This window comes from Topomyia yanbarensis, chromosome 2, assembly GCF_030247195.1.
Source record: "Topomyia yanbarensis strain Yona2022 chromosome 2, ASM3024719v1, whole genome shotgun sequence".
Taxonomy (NCBI): Eukaryota; Metazoa; Arthropoda; class Insecta; order Diptera; family Culicidae; genus Topomyia; species Topomyia yanbarensis.
Window position 1 is genome coordinate 120,448,313 of NC_080671.1, and position 12,656 is coordinate 120,460,968.

The window sequence follows — 12,656 nt, forward strand, 5'->3', positions numbered from 1 at the left end:
TGGTAGAGACGAGTCTGCTCAGTAACCGATCTGTATGAAGTCTCTTGGAAAAATGCTCCATCTGTCGCCTTCAAATACCTTGCGTGAACTGATTTCACAGCAAATGCTCCGTTCGTCGCTTTTACAAACGTTTAGTTTTCTTTAGAAGCTCCGTGTCGATGGATTTTGATGAAATAGACTGGGAAATTTTAGATTTCAGCGTCACTTTTAAAATATTTTCTGAAATTTGGATTCCACATTTTTTATAAAAGTCATAAGTGCTTCGAAATTGAATAAACATTGATTAAGATTTCACCGACTGATATGTTCATTCCAGAGCTTAAAAAATTGACATCCCTGCGTGAACTTGAAAGGAAACGAAATTAATTTCTTTCATGCTCGCCGCGATTAATGAAATTTTTGGTTCCTTTCCATCGTAGTTCGTTCTACCTACGCAGCTGTATTCGGACATGTTCGGTTTCAGAAGCAAACTGAATTTTTTCTCTATGCTAGCTCTGAGCAAAAGTGCACCAGATATAGATTACGCAATTCACTTAAGCTCGAAAATGTAGAAGATGCCAACTTCAGCCTTCAAACTGTCCACATAATAACAAATGAATGCTTTGATTGGCGAAGGAATTTATATTTCCTCTGCTTTCAAGCATTCGATTCTGCATGAAATTTCGGTCAGTTGAAAAGTTAATGATTGAGGGAGGCGGTGAATCTGAATGTTGGTTTTGGTAAATACAAGCAGAAATATGCAACTGATTTTGAAATTTCAAAGCACTGGTTCATTTTGGTCAATATTTCATCAGTGTATTTAGCCCTCCGTGCACATACGGTGAAGAAATAATAATCCTTGAGCCTGCAAGGTTTCAATGATTCCGAATCGAAACTGCCTTTTCAAGTCAGTAAAACTGTTATGAAACGGCGTATTCACATGTCCATGTTAAATCAATCATTGTTCAAACCTGATGGATTCGCCATCTATTAAGGATTTTCGCCAGTTGTAGCATTAACTCACACTTGCAGTTAAACCCTGTAAAACTTGCACCATTTTCCTTGCTGTGTGTAAAGTTCATCGTGCGCTCTTCGCCACGCTGTGCGATTTGAAATTTTGCATGTTCACGAATGAGTTCAACAGTGCAGGGTGCGACGTATGTGCGCCACTTGTGACTTGCGTTGGGATAAAGTAAGTTAAGTTTCTGCTTGTATGTGAGTTGGGTTGATCAGATGTATCGATACGTGTGAAATTCTCTAAACAACATGTTTTCGGCAGTTTGTAGGTGTAATAAGCCTATTTCCTCGTAAGTTTCATATTTCGAATCTACGTGATGCGTTTTTGATCACTAAAACATCTAAAAACTATAATTAGTTCACGTGTTTGCGTTTCGACTTTGTCTCTTCAGCACCACGGCACCAATGCACCGGGCAAAACACTATTTGTGAACACACTAAACGACTTCTACCTTACGATGTCCCATAGCTGACAACCGGATTTGCGCCTACTGATAGGCGGATGTTACTTGGAGATTTTGATGGGTGAGGAGATTGAGTTATGTTAGAGCAGTTTCAGTTTATTTTGAAAAGTTGTGAAGCAAATCGATAACGATTCTTGGTATTTATTTATTCTCATCTGGAGGCATAAGATAACAAGCGTCAGTAAAGAACAACGAAAAAAGCAACGGTCTTGGATTGCTCCCTTGAGGCACTCCCGACCAGTTGGTGAAGCTGTATGACATGTTATTTCCTAATTTTACGTATAGTAAACAATTTGCGAGATATGATTTAAGTAACCCTGTAAAATTTAAATTAGTTATGGAATCGTCTCGTCAGAATCCAACACTAATTTAGTGACAGGACTTAGCTAACGCTTCAAAAACCAAAACACTACTTCTGTTTCTGAGCAAACCCCTAGTCCTGCCTGATGTAAAGGGTGTCCCACATCAAAAATTACTTTGTGAACCGATCCTATTCAAACTTCCAGACAATAAAATATATCCCGTTAGTAAGCTTTTGGCATATTTATTTCATTCCACTCCAATACCATAACATTGCGCTCGCACCTTACGCTTAACTCCACTTATTAGGTTCTGTGCAACATCTCGTTGCAGTTTCTTCTGTACGGAAATCCACTTTTTCTTCATGTCTTCCTCAGATTTTACCTCCTTGGGATGCTTCCGTAGCGCCTGTTTCATAATTGCCCAGTATTTTTCGATGGGCCTTAGTTCCGGTCCGTTGAGTACGGAAGTGACTCCGTTGGCTTCATACCACTCCAGGAAAACATTTCAATAGTGTCACGAAACTAGATCCAACCAGAAGTCCGTAGAGCCCTCGTGTTGCTACAGCAGAGGAAGCAGACGCTTCTGTAGATACTCCTTGAGCGAATCTGCCCGTTCACAGTCCCGGTAGTCAGGAACGGCTCACTTCGTTTGTCACATGAGCAGATTGCTTGCCAAATCATGTATTTATTGGCAAACTTTAAAAGTTTATGTTTTCTCACTTTCTCCGGAACATCAAACTTGGACTGGGCGGTGAAGAACGGTAGCCCGGGAAGCTTCCGGAAGTGCGCCTTGACGTAAGTCTTATCATCCATGATGAGACACTGAGGCTTCGTCAGCTTCAGGAAGTACGGTTTCCGGGACCGTGACTTTCCCATCGTATTTTGCCGTTCGTCACAATTTGCAGCCTTCTGCACTTTGTACGTGTGCAGTCCCTCCTGGTCCTTGTCTCTCTGAACGAAAAATTTGGACAGATTCAACTTTTTGGCCACATCCCTGACCGAAGCACTGGGATTCCGCTTAAACGCTTTCACTACATAATATCATTTCTGACCGCATTTCTCCTTCCGTGCGATGCTCAGAGTTTGGTAGTAAGTTTTGATCACACGACTCACTGTTGATAGCACGATTCCGAATTGTTTTCCGATGTCCCGATGAGAGAGTTGAGGATTTTTCAGGTGCTTGCGCAAAATCAATTCGAGACCTTGCTTATCGGGTGATACCATTTTTTCCAATTTTCGAAAAACTGACAGCAATAAAAATATCATATAAACAATACACTCTAAACTACTTCTACCCAATTTTTCAAGAGAAGGTATCCAATGGGTTATTTTCTACAGCGTTTTTTTCCGTGATGCAATTTGATGTGGAACACAATTTACCACAAGAAAAGGTGTTCTGATTATGCTGATTTAGTTTAGGTTTTGTGCCCTTAACGCCCACTTAAAACAATTTTCTCCTCAGTGGAAAAGAAAAGAGTTTTACCTATGTTTTCTCCACAAAGGAGAAACATGGCATAGCGCATATTACATTGGCTTGCTAAACCAAACAAAATTTCGACTTCTATAATTCTCATCAACTTAATCAAAACTCTTTTTCTTGTGAGACATTACGCAGGACTAGGGGTTTGCTCAGAAACACAAATAGCATTTAAGTTTTTGGAGCCAGCATTATTCTGACGCTAGCTTCGTCCTATCACTAAGTTAGTGTCGGATTCTGATGAGATGAAGTCGAAACGCAAATTCCATAACTATTTGTATTCCATCTTTCCATTGTGAGTAAAGCCGACAAAAGTGCTCTGCTTCGACCCAACTCCACGGTTGTCGGCTTTAGATTTTGTTCAATACGACTGAGTTTTCTTGAAGTGAAATACCTTCTAAAGGTGAAAATGTAGTATTGCGGGAGTCGCGTACCTTCAGTATCATCATCTCCGCAATGCAGTATCAATTTCAATTAACACATTGGCGCAAGCTGAAGTATTTATTTGAAGAACAACTTAAAACACGTGGCTGAAAGTAACAACGTTGGAATTAAGCTTCCCGTGTATATAGATCATGACTATGTGGAGGTAAGGCTACATGACTCTCCTAGACTAATTACAAAATATAGGGTGACGAGCCTATTTGCGCCATGTTTCTATTATCACCCTACCCATTTGAAGCCGTTGGTTAGAGCAGTATCTGCCATCTTTGTCCAACGCATTGAGTCTAATGGTAGTGCAACAATAGGGGCACTCGATTTAAATTTTCATTGTGCTCAAACACGAGAATTGTTTTGAACGCATTTGTGTTATTAAATTGGTTCTAAACAACGAAGCAAAGCGGTGATGTCAATGTCCACGCATTCCATTGATTGTAAGGCAAGAAATTACCGAATTAGTGAGAAGTAAAATCCGTTACACCTGACCTATTCCCTTCTACATGATTATATAACTCAAAACTGACGGAACTACTATTAATCAAATTACTCTATGCACCCACGAGGGAAAAACTCCTACTAGCAATTAAAGTTTTGTATGGAAAACCAAGTTCCGTAATTCTGAAGAGACGAAGTCAAAACGCAAACACCTGGGTTAATTATAGTTAGGTTTTGTGCCCTTCATGCATAAAGACGGTATTAAACCAATTTTCTCCTTGTGGAGTAATATGGAATAATGTCAAAGAGCTTGTTTTTGCTAACATTTTTACTGAAGACCAAAAACCTTTATTTATAGTACACTCGAAGTTATTGACCGTTGTTTGTGAATGACTCCTTAAAAGCTTTTATTCAAAACATAACTTCCTAAATGTCGTAGATAAAGCTTCAGTATGTTCAAGACAGTTGTTCGTCTTTTTAAGATACCCATCTTTCCAGAAGAGATCATTGGTCCATCACTTGCGACTTAGCAGTTATTGGGTAATTTTTGGTAAAATTAGCAAAAATTTGAAAAGCAATAACATTGGAACGGGTAAAAACGGGCAGCCAGTTCTAATACAATTAGAAATGCTACATCAACACTCTAGAACTCAATGAAGTTCGCTTATCTCTCGTTGTCTCCAGTAGAATTATAGATGATTTGAAAGAATATATTGCTTTTCAAAAAATATCAATTATGATTATCTAATTAATTTACCCTAATTAAAAATCATTTTTTAGTGAAAACTCGCAACACAGTCAACCAATCTTCGTAATATTTGTTTCCGCGCTCCTCGATTTTTGTTTATATCATTGTAATTTGTTGCCTCGATATCCTGCAAAACCGTTCAAACTTGATATCCAGCCTCCGTGTTCACTTGCCGAATGACGGTGTTTTGCTCACACGCAAGGTAGGACCGCAATATCAAGGTATTCTGGACAAGCTGAAGCAGTTTGCTGATTTGCCATAGCCGCCATACCACCGCTACACCGCCACCTCGCCACTCCGTCACCTCGCCACTCCGCCATCTCGCCACTCCACCACCATCACTTCCACTCGCAGTTTACAAAAGTGTCACCATCTGAACAAATATCAACATAACACACGACCAAATACCGCCCATCAATTTGCTAATTCATCATCCAGCAGAAATAAACATCATCGTCGCTGCTGTGTTTTATTTCTGCCAACCGAAAGAACAACAGTTGTCCTCCGCCTTCCTGAACTCCAGGTGCCAGAACGAGAAAGGTGAGAGGTGATTTCGTAGTTGTTTTGGTTAGTACTTTCTTGCGCTCCTTCGATCTTGTACCTAAGTGAATTTCGTACCCAAAAACATACCTGTCATCATCTTGTAGAGTGTAAGTGGCGCCATCTGTTACTGAGCATTTCAACTAGTAACCCTTACACTACCGCATACCGTAAAATGCCTGGATTTTGTGAGAGTTGTACTGATAAATTTTCCGATGGTCGTAATGCCGTAAAATGTGGCGGTTTTTGCTCTTCGTCATTTTGCGCAAAATGCTGCGGACTAAACGATGAATTATTTGCCGCTGTTATTAACAAGTCTAACTTATTTTGGATGTGTAACACCTGCAAAAATATCATGGACAAAGCACGTTTTCGTAACGCATTAGTGTCCGTTGAGTCCGCAAACCAAATGGTGATCGAGGAGCTTAAAAATTCTATTCGCAACGACATACTGGAGGAATTAAAGGTATAAATTCGGACCAACTTCAAAACGTTGATAGACGCTGTACCAAAAACGCCGATTCCTGGACCGCGTCAATTTTCCTTTAATTCTGCTAAAAGAAAGAGAGACAACGATGATACAGGCTCCAATCCTTCTAAGCTGCTACGTGGTACTGATGCCGCCGACTCATTGACACCATCTATCGCTGTGAATCGTGAAGATAAAAAGTTTTGGTTGTACCTGTCAGGAATTTCGCCCGATGTCCCTGATGAAAGCGTCACCAAGCTAGCTGCGGATAAACTCGGAAATTCGAACATCACTGTCGTCAAGTTGGTTCCTCGTGGCAGAGATCCTAGAACGCTGAAATTTGTCTCCTACAAAGTTGGCATGCCCACGGATCTCAAAGAAAAGGCTATGACGGCATCTACATGGCCAGTTGGCATTGCTTATCGTGAGTTTGAAGAGAAGTCGGTTTCCAGAAAGGTTTTTTGGAAACCGAATGCGCCCGACTCAGCAACAATGACTACTTCCACTGCTCTTCGCCCTCCTCCCAACTAGTTACATCGCCTGTTTCACATCCTGTATTGCCTTTTCCCGAAGTTACCGCACATTCCGAGCAGTTTATTTCCGTTTACTACCAGAACGTGCGAGGAATGAGAACGAAAACACAAGAATTCCATCTAGCGCTCTCTTCTAGTGACTACGACATCATTGTCCTTACGGAAACCTGGCTGCGCGAAGACATATTAAACGCTGAGCTCTCGTCAAACTACGTAATATATCGCTGCGACCGCAACTCAACAACCAGTCATCTGCGTCGAGGCGGTGGCGTCCTAATAGCGGTAAAGAACAACCTCGTAGGCTCGCAGCTAAGCTTATCTGGAATTGAACGCCTGGAGCAAATCGCCGTGCGTATCGCGCTCCCGAATCAATCTGTATATATTAGCTGTGTCTATCTCAGGCCAAATAGTGATCCGGATTTGTATCACGCGCACGCTAATGCCGTTCAAACAATTCTAGACAATGCTGGCAGCACCGACACTGTTCTCGTCTTTGGAGACTACAATCTTCCACGCCTTCAGTGGTCGCTCGATAATGATCTAAAATGTTACCTACCTATTAATGCCTCTTCGGAACAAGAAATAGCTGTAACGGAGTCTATGGTTGCAGGCGGTCTGTACCAGATCTGCTCATTGACGAATGTGAACGGGAGGATCCTCGATCTTGCATTCGTAAACAACACGGATATCGTAGAGCTGCTTGAACCTCCGACTGCTATTCTCAAAGTCGATCCTCACCACAAACCGTTTGTCCTGCGGCTAGATGTACGTACCAACACTGGTGATGATTCATTTCATTCGATTGACGAGCTTGATTTTGACTTTAACCGTTGCAACTTTGACGAAATCTCCGCACTGATTGCCACTGTCGACTGGACCGACTTAATGTGTTGTAATGAGCTTGACGAAGCAGTCGCGCTGTTTTATGGCAAAGTATATGACATACTCCGCCTAAAGGTTCCACTGAAACGAGTCAACAGGAGGGTGGATTTCAAATTTCCATGGTGGAACGCTGAGATTCGCCGTTTGCGTAATGCACTGCGAAAACAACGCAAGCGGTATTTCCGCCATAAGTCAGACGAAAACAAAGTTACTCTTCGACGGATAGAGCTGCAATACGAAACGGCCCGGAATTCCGCTTTTCGTGAGTATTTGAATCATGTGCAAAATAGCCTTCGCGATAACCCCGCAACATTTTGGAAATTCGTTAGCAGCAGAAAACGATCTGGTAGTACTCCCACTGACGTTTTCCTTGGAAACGCAAGCGCGCAATCTCCAGCTGATACCGTAAATTTGTTTGCTGATTTCTTTCGCGGAGTGTTTAGAAGCGACTATACCGTCCCTTCGGAAGAGTATTTGGAAACATTACCATCGTACAACATAAATCTCCCCCGTCCCACTGTAAGCCGAGCTGACGTCTTGTAGGCTCTGACTGCTGTTGATTCGTCGAAAGGGCCTGGCCCCGATCATCTCTCGCCCCAATTTATAAAAAGCTGCGCCCACGTGCTGTCTCTTCCGGTGTGTATCATTTTCAATCGCTCTCTCGCTGAAGGCATTTTTCCTATCGCCTGGAAAGAAGCTGCTATCGTTCCCATTCACAAGGCTGGAAATATTCACAACGTCGAAAATTACAGAGGTATCTCATTATTAAACTGTCTCTCCAAAGTTCTCGAAAAGCTGGTCTACAACGTCACGTATGCAGCTGCATCCCACATTATCTCGGAGTATCAACACGGGTTTGTCACAAAACGATCAACAACTTCTAACCTGATAGCCTACACTTCTAAGTTGTTTCCCGCCGTCGAGAAGCGTCATCAGGTGGACGCAATTAACGTCGATTTCTCAAAAGCTTTCGACAAAGTACCGCACAACATCGCAATCTTGAAATTAAAGCGTTTGGGATTTCCCACCTGGTTGACTAACTGGTTGCAGTCGTATCTTTCCGATCGCTCGGCATTCGTGAGTATAAAAAACACGCGTTCAAGCACATTCAGAACACCCACAGGTGTCCCGCAAGGAAGTCATCTGGGCCCGCTTATTTTTATTCTGTTTATTAACGATATCTGTAGTCGGATCAAGTCTGGGAAATTGCTGTACGCGGACGATCTCAAAATCTTCCGAACTATCGCTTCTGCACTTGACGCCGTAGTGCTTCAAGAAGATATCTGTACTATTCAAGAATGGTGCACGCTTAACGGAATGGAAGTCAACGTTAATAAATGCAAAGTACTCAGTCTCGGACGCTTGCTTACTCCAGAACGTTATGAATACAGCCTTAATGGTAGAACAATTGAAAGCGTCGACTCGATCCGTGACTTGGGAGTGCTCTTCGATAGGAAGTTGAGCTTTTCCGACCATATCACCGCGACAACTGCTAAGGCTTTCGGAATACTGGGCTTCTTAAAGCGGAACACGGCGGACTTCGATGATTTCTACGCACTAAAAGCACTCTACTGTGCCCTGATCAGAAGTGTTCTGGAGTATGCTGTGCAAGTGTGGGCACCATACCATGCCGTTCAAATTGACCGACTAGAGCGTATACAAAGATGTTTTGTGCGATTCGCCCTCAGGAAACTTCCATGGAATGATCCAGTTGTGTTACCTCCTTATGCCGATAGATGTATGCTACTCGGTCTGCAGACTCTGGCGACTCGCCGTATCTTCCTGCAAAGAGTTTTTGTTTTCGACTTGCTGTCAGGTAATATCGATAGTCCCGATCTTCTCTCGGGCGTTAATTTGTATGCGCCTCCTCGTGTTCTCCGTAATCCCACTCTGTTGTGGATCCCTAGACACCGTACTTCATATGGACAAAATAATCCACTGGAAAGATGTTGCCGCAGATTTAACGAAGCTTCTTCAGTGTATGATTTTAACATTTCCAAGCATAGATATAAGATATTAATAAGAAATATATAGTTTTAAAATGCGTCTGTACGGTGTATACCGAAGATAAGGAAATAAATAAATAGATTAATAAAAAATGTCAATTATAATAATCCAATAATTGTCTTCGAAAATACTCGAGGAAAAAAAAATTACGCGTTAATAAAAATTGTGTATTTTCATGATTGGAATAACTTCGTAGAATATACGAAACCCGTAGAAATGAAAATTGAATAGATATTTAAAAAAAATTGGGGTCATCCAAATATAACGAGCTATAACTTCTTATGCATTCAAAGAAGAAACTTCGTGTATTTAGAACAGATATTCGTGAAAAACAATCTACACAACTTTTCCAACGACGTTAGATCATTTCTTTTACCAAAAAAAAATTAGTTGTAATATCTCACTTATAGGACGATTAATCACGAAAATCAGCAGCAAATGATAAACCATGCTATTTTCGATGAGTAGTCCGAAAACACTATTAACGTAAACTCATCCGTTTCCCCGTTAACAACCAATCACCATTTAAAACACTTTATTTTTCAAAAAATGCTAAATTACTTTGATAATACACGAGATACGCCATTGTTTTAATATAGAAAGTTTTCCATTTTGATAATTCAAAGCTTTTTACTGAGCATGTCAAACTTGCCAGAATGATATTTCAAAGGGATCATCCGCAAACAACCAACCATAATATCGAAGATATTAAAGATATAGACTTTGTGTCTTCAGCAAAGTTGTTGGCATGTTCTACAACTTTTCCAAAGACATCATTTTAAAATATGCACTTGCAAGACAGTTGGTAAATATATCTCACTTTTAGGGAGATTAATAATTAAAATAACAATACCATGTGAAAGGGCTTATAGTGTCGACAAGCTCCTCCGAAGACGTCATTGACCCAAATTTAACGATTTAGGCGTAATTAATAGATCGCAGATCTTTGGCAAAAAAACACTGCTGTTGAGAGTGGGAATCGACTAAGAAGTAAGCTGCTTGAGTTCTTGAAAATTGCTTGCGTTCCACGGCGTTCGTGATGGACGTACCCGTCATTACTTGACTTAAATATTCTAGTTTATCCGTTCATATTGTTCTAAATGGATTAACAATTATACGTTGGGCTGCCTTCCTCCCCATTTCTACACTACTGCGCAAATTGTTTTCAGATCTGATATTACCAGTGATTGAAGCAGCAGGAAATAAAAGTTTTGACCAAGGATGCAAAATGCCTACCTTTTCTGCGGCTGTAATTTTTCTGCCTACATTCTCATTTCTGTCTCGATGCTGCTGTCATTCGCTAGTGCAGGACGCCCAGCGCTGTACGGCTGCCTGTGTGCAAAGCAGTAACATGACAAAAAACTACTGTCCCCAGTACAGCCACCAGACGCGAGCGGTACAGCTTCTCTTTCCTTATTTTACATTTTTTAATATTTTCAACCTTTTTAATATTTTTATTCAAAAATGACAACAATGAATGCGGCTCATTTACGCCACGGCCGGTATCAACGCTTTCGTGTGCGAGCCTCTCCCTTTGACTATGCAGAGAAAAATGTACAAAGCGAGAGAAAAAACTTTACTACGCCACACTCTCACCGAGCAGTCGGAGTACAGTAGCAAAACAAAAATGTATTCTACTGCTGTACGGGAAAATGTACTCGGTTTGGCTACCGTTCTGGCAAGAGCTGTAGTCATGCGTCGCTGTAGCGGGCTGTACGGCTTGTGAAAATGTAAATATACCGAAAAAATGTAGTTTATCGGTACCGTTGGCATCCCTGGTTTTGACAATTCTCCGGGAATGTAGTGATGATTATATCACCAAAACTGGTGCTTTTTACAGTTCAGCCCCAGATGAACAATGTTACCCAAATTTGTTTTACATTAAACATAATGTATAAATTTTGCGTAGAATAGTATTTTAAAATATGCTTTTGAAACTGGTTTGTTATCTCACTTCTTTAGATGCTCGAAGATAATCAACAATATCAGACTATTTACTACATTTAATAGTTCGCTGAATATCGCCCCTTTTCGTGAAACTCGATTCTGCCCGCATTCCTAACAAGGCAACACTGTTGATCGTTGACAAATTGAAAAATATGATTTATCACCATCAACAAAAAAGCACTACCCGAAAGCTTACGGAGAGCGAAAAGGTAAAAAGTCGAATATCAAGCAACGAACCCGAACCTACGATAAACATCTCAATCGAGTGCAATCGCCGGCAGCTTCCACCTGGTCTCCATTGTATGTGTGTGTGTTTGTGTGTGATATTCATGTTCTACCTACCTTCAGTGTACGGCGAGCATTTTGAGTTTGATTTACTTTGGTGGAGGTGGAGTCGGTAGCCGTGTACGAACGTGAGAGAACGATCAATATTACAGCATCCTGAAAGTGCAGCAGCGGCACGTCGCGTCGTCCCTGCAGCGATTCTATCAACAGCCGGGCACGGCGGGTGGGTGGTCGGACGGGTACGGTGGCGGGTGTCGGTCGCCGAAAGGCCGGCTGCTTATCGGTGCGTCTCGATCGATGGTAAGCACAGCCGTGGGTAAGCACGAGGTGTGAGAGAAGCCGAGTTTCTGGTAGAAGGCAGGTTCGACAAGGTGGGAGAACTCGAACATTTTGCTCGTTGGGAGGTTCAAAATTGAGATTGATTCTATATGCGTTTTTCTTTTTTCATCGTTTTGCGCCCGAATGGGGGGAGGGAGGGGGTGAATGCTCTTTGATAGTATTTTTCGCGGTCGCTTTTTTTACTGATCACGCACCGTTTTGTGACAACCGCTTTCTGAGGTATATAAAGTGCGTGCATTGCACCGAATTGGTATCAAAGTCTAGTAAACCTTCCAAGTTTAAACACAACTCGACCCTCCAGTAGTAGTCCCTGCTCCAAAAATAAATCGACAACAATGTTCTCCAAGGTAAAGTGTAATTGCCAACAGTGAAATCATATTCAAGTGTTTTGGGAAAATCGCCATCAGATCGACGTTAGTGCATCAAAAAATTTCAGTTTAATTTTTCAGTGCCAGTGAGAATAGTTCATTCGAACAAAGTAGAAACGAGATGCAAACGACAGCTACAAGCAGCTTTCGACATGAAATTCAATTATTCATAAGTCAAACTCGCTAAAAGAAGTCTTACAGTAGAAAAAAAAACTTGTGTGTTCTGAGAAAAACGACCGCCTGTTCTAAGTGAACTGTAAATCTGCAAATGCAATCAGATAGTTTTTTTTGCTAGTTCCAGAACTATTCGGAATCCAAAGTTTTCTGCTGTTTCAGTCAATATTCATATTAAAGCACTTTTTATGACAATGAAATCCCATGTTCTCAAAAAGTTAAAACTTTGTTTAAACTCAATTTGGAATC

The 12,656-nt window shown here is 41.3% G+C and overlaps 1 protein-coding gene across 1 annotated transcript in view; it reads left to right on the forward strand.

The window, feature by feature from the left end:
- The first annotated feature begins 12,132 nt into the window (after positions 1-12,132).
- The window catches only part of LOC131679583 (larval cuticle protein A2B-like), a 44,191-nt gene continuing 43,667 nt past the window's right edge, over positions 12,133-12,656 (forward strand). Inside the window, exon 1 of the mRNA XM_058960322.1 lies at positions 12,133-12,212. Coding sequence (XP_058816305.1) covers positions 12,201-12,212 — 12 coding nt within the window. The 5' untranslated portion in view covers positions 12,133-12,200. The remainder of the gene's footprint in view (positions 12,213-12,656) is intronic.